The 21,922-nt window shown below is 43.4% G+C and overlaps 1 protein-coding gene and 1 non-coding gene across 23 annotated transcripts in view; both read right to left on the minus strand.

The window, feature by feature from the left end:
* Positions 1–21,922, minus strand: part of MACF1 (microtubule actin crosslinking factor 1) — a 411,553-nt gene that overhangs the window by 55,652 nt on the left and 333,979 nt on the right. For 21 of the 22 annotated variants that reach the window (XM_055137709.1, XM_055137708.1, XM_055137706.1 and 18 more), the window contains 3 exons: positions 6,726–6,887; positions 6,370–6,540; positions 5,154–5,320 (listed from right to left, as the gene is read on the minus strand). In XM_055137709.1, coding sequence (XP_054993684.1) covers positions 5,154–5,320; positions 6,370–6,540; positions 6,726–6,887 — 500 coding nt within the window. Of the gene's footprint in view, positions 1–5,153; positions 5,321–6,369; positions 6,541–6,725; positions 6,888–16,952; positions 21,706–21,922 lie in introns of those variants that run through there. The other variant, XM_055137719.1, reaches the window with a different exon arrangement.
* LOC129405265 (U6 spliceosomal RNA) lies at positions 15,361–15,465 on the minus strand. The gene has a single exon (XR_008630446.1). It is a non-coding gene; the product is annotated as a U6 spliceosomal RNA (small nuclear RNA).

Here is a 21,922-nt window from a genome sequence, read left to right on the forward strand (position 1 = left end):
GCACGCGGCCGACCCGGGTTCGATCCCCAGCATCCCATATGGTCCCCTGAGCACCGCCAGGAGTAATTACTGAATGCAGAGCCAGGAGTAACCCCTGTGCATCGCCAGGTGTGACCCAAAAAGAAAAAAAAAAAAAAAAAGACATCCATAGCAAGCTTTGATTTTATGTAACCTATAGATTAAAAAGTAGCATAACACAAAGGGGAGAGAGCCCTTAAATGCCCTAGTAAGAGAGGAAAAACATCAAAGAACTGTATTAGTAAACAGAGTCATAATGGAAGGCAGTATGGATAACTGCATCATTAAGAAGAGACTAGATGTGGGGTCTGAGTGATAGTACAGCGGATAGGGTGCTTGCCTTATAGGCTGACCTAAATTCAAGCCCCAGTCCCTTGAGCACTGCCGAGAAAGAACCCTGGTGCAGACCCAGGAGTAAGCCCTGAGCGCCACTGAGTGTGGAAGCCCACTAAAACAAAATAGAAAGAAGAGATTAATTGCTATTATTTGAAAAGGCCTGGAGTTGGGCTGAAGAGATAGCTTAAATGGATGGGGCTTTACATGAAGAGTCCCAGTTTGATCTCCAGCAAGTTGGAAGTGACTCTGAGCACAGACCTGGGAGTAGCCCCTGAACACCACTGGCTGTGACCTCAAACCAAAACTGAAACCAACCAAGTCCCAGGAGTACTTGATGAATGATGTTCTTTTTTTTTTTTCCCTTTTTTTCAGGGAGCACATTGGGCACTGTTCAGGGGTTACTCCTGGATCTGCACTCAGGAATCACTCCTGGTGGTACTCTGGGGGCCGTATGAGATGCCGGGGATTAAACCTGGATTGGCCATGTGCAAGACAAGCGCTCTACCTGCTGTATCATTATTCCAGTGCCACATGCTGTTCTCTAGTTGAGCAAACATTTGTATCAGGGCCTATGCTTGGTACCATGAAAAAAGTCCTTGCCATGTATGTGGCCAACCTGGATTTGATCCTTGAAACCACATACTGTCCTCTGAGCATCATTAGGAGTGATGCGCTCAGGGAATACAGAGCCAGGTATAAGCCCGGAGCACTGTCAGGTATGGCTCAAAACTAAAAGAAAAAATATATAGATTTGGCATTTTTAGTATATAGAAACTCAATTGTGTTTTAACTGTTCTTGGTGTTTTCTTTTCTTTTTTTTTTTCTTTTACTCCTGGCTCTGCACTCAGGAATTACTCCTGGCGGTGCTTGGGGGGACCTTATGGAATGTTGGGAATCGAACCCGTGTTGGCCGTGTGCAAGGAAACGCCCTACCCGCTGTGCTATTGCTCCAGTCCCAGGTGTTTGTTTTTTTTTTCCAGTCTTTTGGGAGACGTACCAAGCTGTGCTCAAGTGTTTATTCCTACAGAGTGCTCAGGGACCATATGTGATGCTGGGGATTAAAGTAGGGTCAGCTGTGTGCAAAAAACAGTACTTTGGGGCTGGAGTGATAGCACAGCGGGTAGGGCATTTGCCTTGCACGTGGCCAACCTGGGTTCGATTCCCAGCATCCCATATGGTCCCCTGAGCACCGCCAGGGGTGATTCCTGAGTGCAAATCCAGGAGTAACCCCTGTGCATCGCTGGGTGTGACCCAAAAGCCAAAAAAAAAAAAAAAAACAACAACAAAAAAATTCAGTACCTTAACCCCATACTCTCTCCTCAAAAAAAAAAAAAAAAATCATTTAAATTAATTTCTTTTCCATTTCATCTTTCACTATTTTTGTTGTGGTGGCAGGCGGCTGTGCACTTGGTTGTGATGCTCAGCAGAAATCATGCTCGAATTTTATTTATTCATTTCTATTTTTGGTTTTGGAGCCACACCCAGCAGTGTTCAAGTTTATTCCTGGCTCCATGCTTAGGGATCACTCCTGGTAGTGTGCAGGGAACATGTGGTGCCAAAGGGTTGACTATGGGCAAGGAAAGTGGCTTAACCACTGTATTATCTGAGACAATGCACTTGCTTTTTATTATTACAATTTTTTTGCTTTTTGGGTCACACCCAGCAATGCTCAGTGGTTACTCCTGGCTTTGCACTCACGAATTACTCCTGGTGGTGCTTGGGGGACCATATGAGATGCCGGGGATCGAGACTGGGTCGGCCACGTGCAGGGCAAATGCCCTACCCACTGAGCTGTCGCTCTGGCCCCTATATTTGCTTCTTAAAAGAAAAACATGTACTATATGTCATTTAAAAAATCAATATAAGCATCAGGAATGTGGTTCAGTGGTAAAGCACATGTTTTGCAGGTATGCATTTAATTTTTAGCACCACAAAATGTCAATATATACATTTTCTTCTTCTTTTTAATGTCAGCCTTCAAAACATATCTTCAATTAATATCACTAAAACATACAAAGATCAATATTAAGCTAGACTTTTGTTTTAAAAACTATCTTTCATTTCTGGATCTTTCCTTCCTTCCTTTTTAGTTTCTGGGCAACACCCAGTGGCTCCCAGGGCTTACTCTGGCTCTGTGTTCAGGGATCATTCCTGGCAGGCTTAGGACACCACTGGGGTGCTGGGGATTGAAACCAGGTTGTCTACATGCAAGGCAAGCATCTTACTCTTATACTATCTCTTTAGCCCCTGTGTGTTGTTGTCATACTTAGCTGTGTTCAGGGCTCACTCCTGATGGTGCCTGGGAAACCATATGTGGTCACAGGGATCAAACTGGGTTTGGCCATGCAAAGCAAGGGTCTTACTCCCAGTAGTATTTCTCCAGCAATCTCTTTCTTTCATTAATTTTTTTTTAGGAAGAGGGGTGTCGGACACACTCAGCAGTGTGTCTTTGAGTTCAGGGATCACTCCTGGCAAGGTTTGGGTGACTGCATGGGGTGACGGGGATTGAACCTGGGTCGGTCATGTGCAAGGCAAGTGCCCTACCTGTTGTTCTATCTCTCTGTCCCCACCCAACTCTGATTTTGGAATCTGAACATCTAAAGAACTCAATGTAACAAGATTTGGGGCAGCAAAAGGAAGAACTATAGTAATTCAGAGGCATCAAAAAAATATTAAAAAATTTAAATAAAAGCCTGTAGGATTGATTCTGTAATAAATGAAGTTGCTTATTCGTATCTGTGTTTAAGATACTGGTCCAGGATAGAAGGATGGAAGTTGAGAGCAAGGATGAGAAAATAGTCATAAAAAAATACGTTAGAAACAAAACATGACTCGAATGAGCTTATGACATAGGAGATAAGAACATATAGTGATGACCAGAACATAAGCTACTCAGTAAGAGAGTGATAGCAATTAAAAAGAAAAGAAAGTTATTCTTGGGAAATAAAGGTTTCACAGAAGAAGGGGAGATGAACAACAGCATTTTATGAAGATGTGTCACCATCAGCGAAGTCCTAGAGTTAGAAATTGACAGAAGATACTGAGGAGCAAAACTGAGTTTGCTTTACCCAAGATAAACAAATAGAGTAAAAAGAGAAACAATGGAAACTAAGACAAGCAGGATAGGACCAAATACTAGAGGGTTTTAAATATTACGTTCAAGAGTTTAGAGTCTGGGGATAGACCATGTGGCCCAGTGGTAGAGCTTCTGCCTTGCATGTGTGAAGCACAAAATCTGATCCCTAGAACACTATGCACATGCATACGTACCCCCCCATCCATGTTTGGATTTTATTTCACAGGCAATAGGGAACCATTAAATGTCTCAGGGAGTAAGAAAAAAATGATTATTTACAGCAAGATGGGAAGAGGCTGGGGCTGGGAAGAGAAGACCTGAGAGTCAGAAATGGTTGGCATGAAGAACCTTGGGCTCAATCCTTTCCACCATCACAACAACAAAAAAGTGATATTTGGAATAAGGGAGATGGTACAAAGGGCTATTGAGTGTTTTGTGGGTGGGACCCTGGGTTTGATTCCTAGACTTGCATGTCCCCGCCAAGTACTATGGGAGTCGTCCAAGCACCATGCTAGGAGTAGCCCCGAGCACCACTCAGTGTGGTCCAAAAACAAAAGCAAAATCCCAAACCCTGAATAATACTGGTATAATACAGTTAATAGAAAGAGAAAGAACTTCTTGAAAGAGCTAAGTGTAGTTAGTGCCTACATTTTTGCCATTTATTGAAGAAAGTTTGCACATCTGTTTAATGTTCATATATTTAACAGAACTACACACTGGATCATTGACGCAGAAATATCTAACATTAAGGTATCACTATCACTGTCATCCCGTTGCTCATCTATTCGCTCGAGTGGGCACCAGTAACGTCTCTATTGTGAGACTTGTTGTTACTATTTTTGGCATATTGAATATGCCACGGGTAGCTTGCCAGACTCTGTTGTGTGGGTGAGATACTCTCAGTAGCTTGCAGGGCTCTCCTAGAGGGGCAGAGGAATCGAACCCAGGTCGGCCACGTGCAAGGCAAACGCCCTAGCCACTAGGCAACATTAAGATAAGTCAATAGAAAAATATCCCCATTCCACAATATCAGAATTATTTACACAGCATGAAGTTAAAAGTCATTTTAAAAATTCAGAAAAGATGAGCTGGAGTGATAGTACAGTGGGTAGGGCATTTGCCTTGCACACGAGTGACCGAGGTTCAATCCCTGGGATCCCATAGGGTCCCCAGAGCACTGCCAGGAGTAATTCCTGAACCCAGTAACCCCTAAGCATTGCCAAGTGTGGCCCCAAAACAAAAAATCTGAAAAGATTTTTCTTGGCAGAATTATAAGAAGCTGTTATCATTTGGAACCATATTTCCATTATAGCACAGTAACACAGAACATGAATTTCCAGTTTTCAGAATTTATGGAGTTGCTGAGACTAGTTTCCTGAGAGTGATTCTAGTTGTGAGAATTATCTCTAAAAACATCCCTCCCTTGGGCTGGAGCAAGAGTACAGCGGGCATCCCATATGGTCCCCTGAGCACCACCAGGAGTAATTTCTGAGTGTAGAGCCAGGAATAATCCCTGAGCATCACTGGGTGTGGCCACAAAACAAAACAAAACAAAACAAACATCCCTCCCTCAAGATTGAAAAACTACTGAATACTATCCAAAGCACTGACAGAATCATTCCAGAGCTTTTACAGGGCTGTTGTGATAACAAGTCAAAAATAAGGAAAAACAAACTTCTCAACTCTAAAAACCTCTGATTCACCAAAAACTCTTTGACCTTACCTGGCTGCTGCCTTGCTGAGTAGTCCCGTCCACCTACTTTCAAGATTCTCCAACTGTCCAGTGATTTTCTCTCTATCAGCCAGCTCAGCTGACTGTGCTATTCTGCCTCCTTCTGCTTGAAGCATGTCTACTGTAGCCTTTCGATCATCTAGGAGCCGCTGGAGCAGCTATTGCAGACATGTTTAAAAAGAATAAAAGAGTAATAACATGGGATTATTTTTAAATCTAAAATATAGACAAAAGTTTCCAAAATTCACACTCCACAAAATCCTAAATTTAACTGAACGGAATTTTTCATCTTTGAAGCAGAAACATGAGATACAGTATAGTTTTGACATAAACTTTTCATACATTTAAGCTTATAAGTGGAGCAGTGAGGGTCATTATGCAATTAACAGGGAACTTATTTTCAACAAGAAAATACCTTGAAATAGAAATGAGCCAACAAAAACAGAACCTTGCACATACACAGTATATAGGAAGTTCTCACTTAATATTATCAATAGGTTCTTAGAAACTACAAATTAAATGACCATATGCTGATATAAACAAGAGATAAGTTTCTATGGATAAGTTTTTATAGTGACAAAGATATCAATGAACTTCTAAATAAAAACCCAAAACACTTCAAAAATTCAACAATTACTGTATTCATTCATTTCTCTAACCTACTGATTCTTGTTCAGACTTGAGGGTAGTGGGAGGCTATCCCATGTACTCAGAGCAAGGCAAAGCGAACTCTTGAGACAGGGTGTTGTTCTGTGCAGGGCACATCAACATACCCACCCTCATTCAGGTTGTTTTGTACAATTCTGAAACTTGGGAGGAACCCAGAGAAAATCCATATAGATGTACGGAGACCATGCAAACTCCACACAGTGGCCTGGTGGGGAATGGATCCCCTCATTAGCATTAGAATAAAATGATATTATTCAAGGACCTACAAAATTATTTAGAAAACACCAAGAGCCTATTAACATAAAGCTGTAACTGAAACACTGAAATAGGACACATGAACAAACCTGTTCAGACAATAAACACCACAGCTTACTTTTAGATGAAACTCAGATAAATTTCCACCTTTCTTTTTAAGATCACAAAATGTAGGTTAAGATTATACTTAAACTACTGAACATGCTCCTTAAACTATAAGCAAATGTGGTGTCTGCCACTCCCTACGGCTGTTACAGTTCACTGTCCCAACATTCTCACTTACCTTCTGTTCTTGGATCTGTGCTTTTACCACTTTATACTCAGCAGATGGAGGTTTCTGATTGGCTATGAGCTCCTCAGTGTCTGCCAGCCAGCTGAGCAATGGCTCCAAGGCATCTTGAAACTTCCCACAATGCAACAAAGCCTCTTGCAGTTGTGCAATTCTTTGTGCAACCTGTATCACAAACACAGAAGCTCATTATGAGAAAAGAGAGAGCTTTTTCAATTATGACTGACCTCTTATAGTACCTACAGCTTGCAACTGTTAAAAATTCTTATTAGTTTCCAGGGAAACCTTAGCATTAGAAATCTTTCCTTCGCTTTCTTCCCCAGAATATTTCTAACCTTCTTGCCATTCACCTTTTTATTTAGTGTGTTCCATCGAGCGTTGATCTCTTCCATATCATGCTCCAAACCCTGCACATCACAGTTTTTGCCGGCACTTTGAATCAATCCCTGGCCAAGTCCATTCACTTGCTGCAGTTTCATCTGAAGAGGATCCACCTGTTCTTTCTGAAACATCTAGATAATTGCAAGGCAAAGAAGATTTAATCTAAAGGCAATTATACCCTGGTTATTCTTGAGAGATTTATGATTTAACAAAGGAAAGCCAGGATTAAAATGAAAACATGCTATTTGTACAGGAAATATGAAGGAAACACGTGGTCTCATATTTCAATATATTCACCTATGACAAGTAACTACAGAATTATGATACTACTTAGATTTTTTTTACTCAGGGCTTATTCCTTGCTCTGTCCTCAGGAATTACTCCTGGTGGTGCTCTAGGGTATCATATAAGATGTTGGGAATCAAACCCGGGTAGGTCCATGTGCAAGTCAAGTGCCACATCCACTGACTATCACTTCAGCCCCACTACTTAAATCTTTAGCCCAGTAACTCATATCTTTAAAGAAAAAGTTTGCTTAATTTTACTATTTTTAATTTTTATTTTTGGGCTAGTGGTGCTGAGGGACCATCTGTGGTCCCAGGGGAAAGGACTAAGGTTGGCTACATGTAAGACAAGTGCCTTGCCTATTGTACTATGTCTCTGGCCCCACTTACTTAATTTTTAATACAAAATCAGCTTCAAGATATCACAGAAGTATGATGTGTACTAATTCTAAAATGGAAGAATACCAAATAACTAGTATTTAAAATTAAAAGTACCTTGGGGAATAGCTTTAACTGACCACCGATAATATGCAATACTCTTCCCTGTGTGAGACTAAAAACTCAAGTAGCCAAAAAAAAAAACAAAAAACAAAAAAACCTCAAGTAGCCAAAACACATTAGTGATGTGAAAAAAAGCAACAACTGCATAACTTAATCCTCCTGTGGCCATTTAACTCCATTCTGTTACAGGGCCACAGACCACACACAGTCATTAATCTTGAAACAGTATTCCTCTAATTACAAAGCAAAACATAGCAGTAATCTTGGAGAATGACCTTAACAAGTTTAGACACATACAGGCATATGCTATATATCCATGACCACCACACAACAAATAGAATTTCAAAGTAATGCGAACAGGGCTCCAGAGATGTGGTTCAATGATAGAGTGCGTGCCATACATATAGAGAATCTGTGTTTAGTCCCTGGCAACACACATAAACAGTGAACAAAATTAACAAGCAATATGTATATTTGTTTTTTTAATACTACAAATAAGTTCTATTATGACTATGAATTTTCTAAAATTAAAGTCATAAAGAAATAAATATTTGTGTCTAAGATCAAGTTTCTATGATCAAATAGAACCTGCCATATTCTATTACTCTGAATCTATTTCCTATTCTTTTTTCTTCCATGAAAAGTTCCTTCTGTTTCAGTAAAACAGGTGAGCAAATAAGGCCACAGGATAAAGAAAGAAGCATTGTATTTCCTCATCCAGTTACTCTATAGATCATATATAAATGGTATAATTCCAGGCACCGGAGTATAGGGAGGAGAAAAAAAGAAATGAGTGTAGGGGAAGGGGAGAAGAGATAGAGGAGAAGCAACAGAGGGTAGGGGCCAAGGGGATTCTAGGACATTGGTGGTGTTAAGGAATCACAGAGCTAAATTTCCAAACCAGAGTCAACACACTCAATTTGCAAGACCCCAAATTTAAAAGGTGCCTGTCAAGATAGCAGGCTGGGTTGGGGGATGAGTGGGGTGGTGAGGGGTGGGAAAGGGAACTGAAAACACTGGTGGAGGGAAGTTGACTGGAGGGAAGTGGGACTGGTGATGGAACATTGTATGTTGAAAATCCAACTATTGAAAACTGGGATTCATGGGGCTTTAACAAAATAAAATTTGGGATGGGGGAAGAGAAATAAAAGTCATCACTAAGATGACTCTGTGTAACAGACACAACAACCAGAGGCCCCAAGTTTTTGCCTTTACCAATGGCAACATAAAGACACCAGTTTGTAGTATAAGTGGAAAGTAGTATATGGGTGGGTAAACCAGGAATGAAGTGATCTTTGTGACCAAAATCAAATAAATAATGAATAAACAGGCTTCCTGAAAAAAAAGGGAAAGCAAACAAAAATATTCAATAACTAACTGAATAATTATTCAATTATGAATAATTAATTCATAAGATATTCATGGTACTTCAATAAAATTAGAAAAGGAAAGGAAGAATGAGAGAAGACAAATAAATACAGGGGCTAGAGAGATAGTACAGGGGCTAATGTGCTTGCCTTTCATGTGGCTGATTTGTTTGATCCCTGGTACCACATATGGTTCCCCCAGCACCACCAGGAGTAATCCCTGAGTACAAGAGTTAGTAATAAGCCCAGAGCACCGCCGGGTGTGGCCCAACTCCTCTATCCTAAAGATGTAAAAGGAAAGTATGTTTGGGTAAGTTTCTATGATCAAATTTCAAGTTTCTATGATCTATTTTGGAAACCGCAGAACACACCAGGATTATGTTTATGAAAGAATAACCTATGATGAATAGTCTATGGATGGAATGAAGGAAGAGCCTAGGAGACAAGTCAAAAGGAAGGTTACAAAGGTAATTACCAGTGCACTTTCATTCTATACTATAATTTGATCACACCATATTTTGTTAGGCAATGCTACATTATAGCTGAGCTAAAAATGATTATTTCCCAACATGGTCCCCAGGAAAAGCAAGTTCTATGATTCTATTTTGTATCAAAGATGATTTCACTTTAGAAAAACCAGAGCAGAGGGAAACAAATTCATGTTTTAAGTTGCTTGGGCACAATAAAATGGAGTGGGATAGAGATTATAAAGCAAAAGCAAGCACAAAGGGGCCCAGAATAGCTCAGTGGCTTAGAATGCCTGCCTGACAGGCTTGAAATTGTGAGTCTGACCCCCAATATTATCACATGCCCTGCTGGCATCTGTGCTGTTTGTGGATCCCAGAAATGCACAAACACCACAACTAGGGGTAGAACCCCCCAGCAAGCATCTCAACTGTCACTGTGAATAAAAACTGGGGTGTGCTTGAGCACCACAACGGAAGAGTATGGTTCCCAGTAAGCACAATGTGTGGGTAACTGCAGCAACAATAAAGTGAAAGGTACGCGGTGGAAATTAAAAAAACAAAACCCATCCCAGCTGAGAATTCTGGGGTCTTCTCTGGTTGGGGCAGACAGAATCCCCTCTCTGCCGGAAGGCCCAGCTGCCCTCACCCACAGTTGACATCATTTTGTTGTTTCTTTCTTTTTGCTTTTTGGGTCACTCCCGGCGATGCACAGGGGTCACTCCTGGCTCTGCACTTAGGAATTACCCCTAGTGGTGCTCAGGGGACCATATGGGATGCTGGGAATCAAACCTGGGTCGGCCACGTGCAAGGCAAATGCCCTACCCGCTGTGCTATCGCTCCAGCCCCTCATTTTGTTTTTTCTAATGTCTGACATCTATAATAGCTAGAGAATCAGAAAGGCCAGTATTTGCTATCAACTCTGAATCTGAAATGTTATACTTGCTATTTTGTTATTATCATCTAGAATAATTGTTTTAATACAAAGCATGTTTATTCCATTAAAAAACACAAATCAATCACATGTAGGAGAAAGCACTGTGATTAAGATGCATACCATGCATTCCGTCAAGGCTGGTTCTATCTATACCTGACACCACATGGTCACTAGGATGATCGAAGGGTTGGAGACCTTTGGGCACTGCCAGATGTGGTCCTGGAGGTTTCTAAGCAACCCTTAGATAGCCAGGTTGGTCCCTGATACTGAGTAACATCACATCTTTGGGCCCTCCCATTGACTGAGAATCACAGGGAGGCGCCCCAGGTCTCCTGACCATGACTTTGGAGCAACTCCACCAGCAAATGTATCAACTGGGTAGTGGTCACTGTCACTGTCATCCCGTTGCTCATCGATTTGTTTGAGTGGGCACCAGTAACGTCTCTCGTTGAGAGACTTATTATTACTGTTTTTGGCATATCCAATACGAACGGGTAGCTTGCCAGGCTCTGCTGCACGGGCTCGATACTCTCGGTAGCTTGCCGGGCTCTCCGAGAGGGGCAGAGGAATCGAATTCAGGTTGGCTGCGTGAAAGGCAAACGTCCAACCGTTGTGCTATCAGTAGTGGTAAGCCATTATATTTGGAGAAAGTATTTAACTGAATGTAAATAAATACACCTAAAAGTTGTATCCATGCACAAAAATATTTCTGATCTTCAAAGAGGACTAAAAAATCAGGACCATTAAAAAATTTCATTGGCAATTTCTTCTACCAAATTATTATATTTCTAAAAATTAATCAAGCACTCAAATAATTGAAATAAAGAATAATATTCTAAGGAGAAAAAAATGTCTAAGGTACAGAGGGAAGGTATCAAGTCTACCTTCCATCTGTATTGAAGATTTCCCTTTTACTTGATAATCAAATTTATCTCGACTTTTTTTATTTTCTCTGTGCTGTACAATATAATAACCAGCATGACCACTTAATTTCAGGAAAAATTCAGTTCACTGAGCTCAGAATGCAGCTCAGAGGTATATCTGCTTTGTATATCTGAGGCCTTGGTTCTATCTCCAACACTGAAAATTAAAAAAGAACCACACAAAAAAGGCAAAAAACAGTAACACCCTGCCCTGCCATCCAAAGCAATTTGTTTCTTTGCCACACTAGCCTCACATACTGTGGCCAACAGGCATGGCAAGCAATTATATTGTACAGTGCTCAAAATCAGTGGTTTTCAACTACTGGTCCTTGGATGCTTCTGGTCTGCAGCTATATATAAAAATCATATTATCTCTTTTTAATATAATTACTTTTAAAACTAAAAAAAAACAAACCCTTATATTTATATTCATTAAAGATCATACTGAAGGGGCTAGAGTGACAGTCCATCGGTTAGGGCGTTTGCCTTGCACGCGGCCAACCTGGCTTCGATCCCCAGCATCCCATATGGTCCCTGAGCACCGCCAGGAGTAATTCCTGAGTGCAGAGCTAGGAGTAACCCCTGAGCATCACCGAGTGTGACCCAAAATGAAGAAAGAAAAAAAAAGATCCTAGGGTCTTTCTTCAGAAGTCTAAAAGTACATTAAAAAGCACTTCTAAGATTATACTACTTAGATGTTTATTTTGAACACAAATGAACAGAATGATAAAAAGTGTATCTCAAACCTTTTCCAACTGTGGCTCTCTTCCAACCTTGTTTCTTTCCTGTGGACCCTCAGTCCTACAGGTTGACCTTCAAGTCTTGTTAAATGACCTCTATTACTCATTTTCACCTGTAGCCCTGAGGACTATTTGGGAGCCAACAGATAAACCACTACTGAGAAATGCTGTGTTATAGAATGCAAAAATGGAAAGACTTGCTCCCTTCTCAATACTCCCAAAAAGCAAAAAAATAAAATAAAATAAAATAAAAATCAAAGAGAGAGACAGAATATAGAATATTGAAAGCAGCAAGATCAAAGGAAGAACTTATAAACAAAGGAAAGCCCATAAGATTACAACTGATCGGTCAAATAAGTCTCTAAAAGCCAGAGAGAAAGGAGTGGTATAGTATAAAAACTCTGAACTGAACACACTTCAAATATTCTCCCAGCTAGATTATCATTCAGATTTAAAGAAATGACATAGAACTTCAGGGATAGACAATAGTTTAGGGAATTTATATTCCCCCACCCTTTTGGGGGGCTTTTTGGGTCACACTTGGCAATGCTCAGGAGTTACTTTTGGCTCTGCACTCAGGAATTACTCCTGGCAGTGCTGCAGCCAGGTGCTGGCGGGCAAACGCCTTGCCCACTGTACTATCGCTCTGATCCAGAATTTATAGCCTTGAAACCAGTCTTGAAAAAAAGATTTTTTTTAAAGGCAAGACAAATTTTTTAGCATTTGAGTATGATGTTTATTCAATGGCATTCACTCGTGATGTTTATGATTGCCTTCTATAGATTAAGAAAGGTTTGCTTACACCTATCCTACTAAGGAATTTTATACACTTGCAATAATGAATTAACATTCATTTATATTAAATGTTACATATCTCAGGGCTGGAGCAATAACATAGCGGGTACGGCGTTTGCCTTGCACTCGGCCAACCCGGGTTGCATCCCAGCATCCCATATGGTCCCCTGAGCACTGCCAGGAGTAATTCCTGAGTGCAGAGCCAGGAGTAACCCCTGTGCATCGCCAGGTGTGACCCAAAAAGCAAAAAAAAAAAAAAAAAAAAAGTTACATATCTGGTCAGATGTTGGATTTTGTCCCACAGATTTTTTAAATTACAATTCTTTACTCATTAATGCAGACACATAAACAGTATCTATAATATTTTCTAACTTCAAGTCAATATTTCCTATTTTAGTAAAAAACACATTGTTTTACTTCTATACACCTATTCAAATTTTCCTCTTAAATTTTTCTTAACTTGGGGTTGAAGAGATACTTCAGCAGGTAGGGTGCTTGCCTTGGACACAGCCAACCTTAGTTCAATCCCTGGCAGTCCAGATGATCCTCTGAATCCCCACCAGGATCCTCTGACCCTGAGCAGAGTCAGGAGTAAGACCTCAAGCCCTAGGTACAGCAGGGTGTGGTCCAAAATAAAAATAATTTTCTCAACTCTCTCCACTTTTCACTTGGGGGAGGGGGTGGGGGAGGCTTGGGCCATTACCCGCCAATGCTCAGGGGTATAAATACTCCTGGTGTGGCACTCATGAAACACTCCTGGCAGTCTTGGGGGAACAGAGGGGATGCAGGGGATTGAACCCTGGGTGGCCTTCTACAAGCAAGCACCCTGTCCACTATACTATCACTCTGGCTCCCTTAATTCTCTTCACTCTTACAAAATTTTACATTTTGGACTGGAGCAATAGCACAGCGGGTAGGGCATTTGCCTTGCACACTGCCGACCCAGGCTCAATTCCCAGCATCCCATATGGCCCCCTGAGCACCGCCAGGAATAATTCCTGAGTGCAAAGCCAGGAGTAACCCCTGTGCATCACCAGGTGTGACCCCCCAAAAAAAAAAAGTTTTACTTTTTTAGAATTTCTCTATTTCATGTAAATCTTAAAATGTAACAACACAATTACAGTATTTTCAGCACAATTTTCATTATGTATTTTATGTTTTTGAAAAAAAATTTTACTGTATCAATTTATTCTTGATTTATAATTTTACGAAATTCTAGTTCAGTTGCATTCACCTGTGTGTGTAGTTGTCACTAACTCCGTAATAAAAAATTGAGATCCCAAATATGAGATTAAAAAGAAATTTAACAAAGGAACAACAAATGGTCAAAGTCATAAGAACTGAAGATTTTATCTACAAAACTGAGTTTACACAGGGAGGGGGGATGGAGGGACGTGTGGGGAAGAGTCCTTGGGACACCGGTAGAAGCAAGTGGACTCTAGTGGCAGGTGTGATATTGGAATGATGTGTCCATGAAAACGATGAATAACAATATTATAAATCCCAGTACCTCGATAAGAATGGCTTAAGAAATACTTACAAATCTTAAAAAAAAAAATTGAAACAAATCAGTATTTTCTGTATTCCATACCAATGAGTGTAACACAAATATAAAGCAAAAAACCCCTGAGATTTCTAAACTCCAAAGAATGTTGAGAATGTGTACTGTCACTGTGGACTTGTTTTTCTATGTTTAGGTCAAGAGTCAGCTTGAAAACATGTCAGTAAGAACTAGGGAGATAGTTAAATGGTACAGCATGCCTGGCACATAGAGGTCTGAGTTTGATTCCTGACACTGCCTGATGCCCCATCCCCAACTCCTAGCAATGTAGGGTGTAAATGTGGTGGCCTTTGAGTACTGCTGGGAGTGGCCCCTATAAAATGTTTTTGCATCATTTCACTTCCCGCCTCAAATTTTCAGTATCCCCTGTACAAGGAAAGTATCTGATTACATGGCCCAAGTGTGCCGACTGTGAGGTATTTACTTCCAGAACCAGCAAGTCTGGGCATTTCTAGTCTCCAATCATCTGGGCCACGCCCCACCTTCCAAACAGGCTTAAATTTCTGATTAATAAATAAGATGAAGGCATTTTCCTAATTCTTTAAGTAGGAACTATAAGTATAGAAGCGATATCTAATACCTAGATCTCCAATGTCATTTCTATCAAGGAATTTCAAAGATTTCTTGGGCTTCTTGATACTGTGCTTGCTTCTTTAAACTTTTCAAGTTTATTTAACAAAGTTGAACAGGGAAATGTTAAGAGATTTTAGCTGGGGTGGACGTATGCACAATCTCTGAAAGAGAGATCTGAGACAGTGGACTCATATGGAAGAATAGCACTGCACTGTAGCACCATCATCCTGTTATTCATCGATTTACTCGAGCGGGCACTAGTAAACAACTCCATTGTGAGACTTGCTGTGACTGTTTTTGGCATATCAAATATGCCATGGGTAGCTTGCCAGGCTCTGCCATGCGGGCGGGATACTCTCAGTAGCTTGCCGGGCTCTCCGAGAGGGACGGAGGAATCGAACCCGGGTCAGCCACGTGCAAGGCAAACACCCTACCTGCTGTGCAATTGAATAGCTCTGTGAAAATATGGAACACTTCACAAATTTGTCTCATCCTTGTGCAGGGGCAATGCTAAACTTCTTTGTATCATTCCAATTTTAGTATATGTGCTGTCAAAGTGAGTACTTTTGATATTATGATTCGGTAATATTAAAGTGCAGGGGCCAAAGATAGTACAGCGGGTAAGATATTTGCCCTGTACATGGCTAACACAGGATTTATCCCTGGCACCAAATACAGTTCCCCTGAACACTACCAGGCGTGATCCCTGGGTGTAAAGCAGTAGTAAGCACTGAGTACCACTGGGTACGTGCCAAAAACAAAAACAAAACAAGAAGATTTTAAGTGCAAGTAAAATGTGAAGCTGAAAAACTCCCCCAAACTTTCAGTACTCCTGGTTCTTTTGAACTCAAGGATGCTGCTTGGGGAACGTGTGCGGTGCCTGGGATTGAGCCAGGATTGCCACATGCTAGCCAAAGCCTTAACCCCTGTTAAAGCTCTATTTCTTGGGCCCTAAAATACCTCTTTAATGGAAAAAAAAAAAAAAAAGGGTCACACTCAGCAGTGTTGGATGGGCTATGGGAGCCAATGACAAATGGGACTCGAAGTGATGTTTGGTCAGACAGTGTGGGCCTGACAGTTCAGTACTCAGAGGACCCCAGAGCAACACCTGATGGTGTTGCTTAACCATATCCCAGTTCCCAAAATACCTCTATCTGTCATATACATTACCTTGGCTTTAAGAAACACACATTTGTGTTAAAAAACTGCTAATTCACACATCTATATATTACTTTCACTAACCTTCTTTGGTGGATTCTTTCAACAGGTCTATTTAAAAGAGAAAGGGAGAGAATGGAAGAACACTGACAGTGTTTGAAACCTTTGTTGGTTTAAATGGGTGATTTGGGACTCTAGAGATAGCACCACAGACTAAGTGCATGTTTTGCAGGCAGGAGCCCCCAAGTTTGATCTCGGGCACTGCATGGTTCCTCAAGCATCACAGGGAGTGGGACTGGTTCCTGAGCAGAGTTAGGGGCTGCCCTGAGCAATGCCAGCTGTGGTGTGCAACATACACACACAACAAAACGGGGTTAAAAATTTTTATCCTTATAATTCTCACATGGTTCTTTTGCTGGAACAAATGAGGAAACTGGAACCTTGGATCTCCTTATTTCCCAGAGTGGTTAAGTTTCAAGCCTCACCCCATACTCTGGTCTCTAACTGGCAGCTGATATCACTGTTCAATAAATCACCTCTTGATTTAGGAAAGAACACACTTATTATCAATTTCAAAGCAGAATCACTGTTTTTTGGCTAATGTTTCAAAATGTAAGCCAACAAATGTTTCTATCCCTGCTTTCCTTAGGCTTGGTGTATCTTCAAGAGAAAAAAAATAAAACAAGCAAACAGTACGAATTACAAAGTTTTCACTAGATAAAATGTTCATAAATCCAGTTAAAACCTAAATTCAGTAACAACCTGAAAAGTCGCCAGCCCCCAAAGACAACCAAAGGAGGGACAATCAGTGACCTTCTAATAACCAAGTCAGAGAGTGAGCAAATCTTACTTTAATCTCCAGTTCCTTCCCCAACAAAAAGAGCAACAATTACCTCATTTGAATTTAATCCATCAATTGCAGCCAGAGGCACTTTCCCATGCAGCACTGAGCAAGTTACCTCTTTCATTCCAAATGCTGGGGAGTCAAGGTCCTCTTTAATCCATGTTCCTGCGGGGGAAGCTTCCTCTAGAATAGGAGCTCCTTCTTCTGAGACAGGCACTGAATCAGTGTGGGCAGGATCTCCCAGGAAGGGCACATTAGTGAGGAAAACTTCCTCCTCAGTAGGAACTGCAGCAGTTGAGATTGTAGGTTCCTCTGGGGTAAGCAATGCAACAGCTGAGATTATAGGCTCCTCTGGGGTGGGCACTGCAGCATCTGGGGCATTAGGCTCCCCTGGGATGGGCAATGCAGCAGCTGCAGTGTCAGGGTCCTCTAGGGTAGGCACTGCAGCAAATGAGGCATTAGGCTCCCCTGAGGTGGGTACTGCAGCAGCTGGGATGGCAGGCTTGTCCAGAACAGACACGGAAGCAGCTGGGGTGTCAGGTTCCTCTGGGGTGGGCACTGCAGCAGCGGGGGCTTCAGGCTCCTCTGGAGTGGACACTGTAGCAGCTGGGACTGCAGGCTCCTCTGTGGTGGGCATTGCAGCAGCTGGGGTGTCAGGCTCCTCTGAGTTGAGCACTGCAGTGGCTGGGACTGCAGGTTCCTCTGGGATGGGCACTACATCAGCTGGAGCACTAGGTTCCCCTGGGGTGGACATTGTAGCTGGAATGGCAGGCTCGTCCAGAGTGGACATTGTAGCAGCTGGGATGTTAGGATCTCCTGGTGTGGGCAATGCAGCAGCCGGGGCCGCAGGCTCCTCTAGGGTGGGTACTATAGCAGCTGGGGTGGTTGGTCCTTCTGGGGTCAACACACTAATAACTGGGATATCAGTTCCCTCTGAAGTGGACACTGAAGCAGCTGGAGTCACAAAACCTTCTAGAACATCATCCCCTGTGGTGGGCACTGCAGCAGTTGGAGAACTCCCCTCAGAAGCAGACAATACAAAGGCGGCAGTGGCAGACCCCTCTATGGTGACCACATAAGTCAAGGATGTATCTTCCTCTGGGTAGGACCCTGCAGCAGCAACAGCTAGAACAGTTTCCTCTGGAACAGGCACTGCAGCAGCTGGGGCAGGTGTCTGTGTGACAGGTTCTATGTCACTAGCCTTGGTTATGTGCTCACTGAGCAGTGAATCCCACTCTCTCATTTCTGTCTCTGCCCCTTCTGATGCTGCCATGTTCAGCCTGGGATTTTTATCATCCACAGTTTCCACCCCATCTCTGAGGTGTCTTAGTCCTTCAACCACACTGAAGATCTCTGACTCTGGGGACTTTCCCTGTAGATCCTGAAAGACCTGCTCTGGGAAGCCACTAGGCACATGTGCTGGGGATCTGTCCTCTAAAAGTGTTACTTCAGAACCCAGTTCATGAGCCTCACCAGCCTCATCATAATTTTTCTCCACAGATAGTTCAAAAGAGTCTGAATGTCCCAAGGCAGGCAGATGGCTATCCTGATTAATAATAGCTCCTTTCTCACTTTCTGAGTGAATCGCATCTGTTAACAAATGCGAATCATACATTAAAACCTCTATGTCAGATCCTGAGGTAACATCTATTAGTTCATCGCTGAAAACAGAACTGAGGGGGGCTCCCTCAACGTATTCCCCAACATTCCCCTCAATTTGACTGTACTCTACCTGGGACAAACTGCTGTTTTCTTTGGCCAGCTCAGCTTCAGAGCCTGATAAATTTTCACAAGAAGCCCTGCAATCAGGGTTGGACAGTTCTTCAGGGTCCAGCTTTCCCAGAGACTCTGGATCTACTGGGTGTCTGAACTTAAATTCTACTGCAGTCCTGGGACTAAAAGGCACTTTTTCAGACTCCTCAGTAACAGTGTAAGTGTCCCGCATGGTATCAGGGTGGGCAACGATTTCCAAAGCATTAGGCACCAGAGAAGAATCCAGAGTATTAAAACAGTTGCAATCCAATCCAGTCCCAGAGTCTTTCACTCTTACATATGAAAGGCCTGCAGGTTCCTTTTCTAAGGACGCTGGAAAATCACTAACAACGAGAGAATTTTCTGCATCCTGGGAAGGGGCCAGCCTTTCAGAAGAGGCTTGATTCTTCAGTTCAATTAAAGGAGTTTCTCCTTCTTCACATAAGCACTCCTTTTCAAGTTCAAGAAACATCTGCACTGAATCTGTGTCAGAGAGCTGCTCGGAATCAACAGGACCTGCAGTACATTCTAAATCTGAACCAAGGCCTTCCAGTCCCTGAGCAGTTCCGTTTTTGAGATCTCCTACAGCACTCTCACCTGTATGAAGACAACTGTAATCAAGAGGGGTGTCCTCAAGAACAGAAGCCAAATGCTTCTTTGCTGGAGCCTCAGTGTCACAAGTCTGACCAACAGCTAGGGAGTCAAAAGTGCCCAGGAGACCAGCTGAGCCGTCAGCAGCATCTTCAATCACTGCTACAGTGTTTGCTTGTTCTCTTTCTTCAAAAATATCTGTCAGGATGTTCTTTTCCTTATCTGGCATTAGAGAAGTAATTCCTCTCTCTGCTAGTTTCTCTTCCTCCCACTCCTCCTCACTCTCCATCATGATCCATCGCTCATCCTCCTCAAACTTCAGCTCAGACTCTGTTTTCTCTCTCAGGCTGGGAGTTATGAGAATATTCAATTCAGGATCCAACAGTTCTTCACTTAAGCAAGGGGAGAGAGGGGGCATTTCCACAGTGCAAGCTGTGTCCCCAAGGGGGTGCTGCTTCTCACTGAAGCTTCCTTTAGCCAAACTTTTCATGGCTCTGGGCCAGGTTGCACTTGAGAATCTGTGTTCCTGCATTACATCTGTGTTACCACTTGCTGCTGCAGCTTCTGATTCTAGAGGTTGGAATTCATGTGAAGAGGTTTCACTGTGCTGCTGAAGTCTGTACTCCTTGCAGTCTCCATGTAAGTTTTTCACATCCTGCACTTCTGAAATAGCTGTGGATTTGGATACATGCTCCAGAGTTACTGACTCTGACTGAGGTTCTTTGGAGTCCAAATGACCAGAACTTTCTGTCAATACAGAACTGGATTCCTTCTTTTCTTGCAAGGAAGGGTTTGAAACACCAGCTTCTGAAACCTCACTAAGAGAAGCTTCCATTCTTTCTGCAAATTCTGGGAAATTCGGTGGCATGAAGGACTTCCAGGATCTCCTGTTAACATTGTCTTTGCGTTCAGCATTTGGACGCCTTCTGGGTGGCACTGGTACTGACTTCTGCCCATCACTGCTTAATTTTAGTGCATCAAATATTATTCTTTCATCCAGCTTTTTGCCTTCTGGTGCTCGAGACTCAAAAACATTAGATGCTGCTCCTAATGTACCATTGCTGGATATAGTACTCCCATCCATCTTTTCCATAGTGCCTTTTGAAGTCTGATTAAGCTTTGACCCCTGGTCAATTTGCTCATTTATTCTCATTGTATCATATATAGATCGCTGTGGAACATAGCAATCCTCTATATAGCCATCCTCTTCCTCTCCTTTCCCCAGGCAGGTGGGGTTCTGCCTTAAACAGTCTGGTCGGCTGAGTGGCTTACCCATACTTTTTCAATCAAGATGAACAATCAAACCTTTTAAAAGTTTTTCAAGAGTTCCACAAAAATGCATCCTGCGTAAGTTAGAATTCCTTTTACATGTTCATAAACCCAAACCACCAATCAGACTTGCCTTCTACAAAGGCCTGGAAGTCCCACTTTGAAACTATTGTAGAAGCTCTAAGAACAACAGCTTTTTCCTTACATGCTAGCAGCTTCATGGTTGCAGTTAAAGTTATGATTTAATCAAATAAAAATTCTTTTATGGCTTTGTTTTTTTAGAGAGCATTACTCTTTCTTATTCAGTTAGAAAAACAAAACTCCCCAAATATATTGATCAGTCTTATTCAACATCTAGTTCCACTCAATTCTTACCCAGGCAGAGTTGGAAGCAGAGGATTTTTATACCAAGTGGGTCCTTAATAACAATGGCACAAGTCTCTATAGTCCTCACGTGTGGCCCAAGCTCCCAAGAAGTCCTTTCATTTTATCCTAGGTCCAGCCCTGGAGAGTCCAGCTGGTCTGAATTAGCCATTCGTCCTCCCCAGTTTGGGTGTTTGCATTCGTATTGGGGTGGACGGCGGATATTCCTGCAACTTTAAACACAGGAAGTCCTTCATTCGGGGCCAGCTTGGGGCTTCCTGTCTCCAAAACATCATGGCATTGTCGTGGCTCCTGGAACAGTCCTGCGCTGTGGCCGCAAAACAGGGCGAGTTGAGCCCGGCGCCCGGCCTCCCGGAGGCCAGGAGGTTGCTGCAGTGGGCCGAGGGTCGGCCGCAGAGGCTCGCTCAGAGTGGCCCGCTCCCCCGCGCCAAGCCGCGCGCCCCCAAGGGCCCGGGTCGCCTCACCGCAGACTGGCAGGTGGCTCCCGGCCGCGGCGGCCCCGCTCCCGCGCTCAGGAAGTTAGTTTGTCCCTCCGGCAGCCGTGTCCCGCGTGCAGTGGGCGCCGCCTCCCCCGCCGTCGCCAGTCCCCGGCCCGCAGCCGCCGCGCCGTGGGCTGCATGTCAAGCAGCCGCTCCTATTCGCCGCCGCCGGGCCCGCGGTCTTCCCCGCCCGCAGCTGTCACGGTCCCGGCATGCAAACTTCTGGCTGGGAACAAAAGGCTCCGCTCGGGCCGGGCGGGGGCCGGCCCTCCTCCGTCGCGCCGCGCGGCCCGCTCGCCCGCCGCCGCTGCCGGCCTGCCGGGCGGCTCTCCTCCCCTTACCCCACGCCGCCCCGCCCGGACGGCCCCCCCGGGAAGCCGGGGCGCGCGACGCCGAGGGCCAAGGGGAGGGGGGCGGAGCGGGAGCGCCCGAGCCCGAGCGGGAGGAGCGGCGCCGAGGATTGGCGGCCGAGTGCGGGCCCGGGGCGCCCGCGGGAAGGCCCCGCCCCCGAGAGGGCGCGGAGAAGGGGGGCGGCCCCCGCGCG

This window comes from Sorex araneus, chromosome 5, assembly GCF_027595985.1.
Source record: "Sorex araneus isolate mSorAra2 chromosome 5, mSorAra2.pri, whole genome shotgun sequence".
In the NCBI taxonomy this organism is placed as follows: domain Eukaryota; kingdom Metazoa; phylum Chordata; class Mammalia; order Eulipotyphla; family Soricidae; genus Sorex; species Sorex araneus.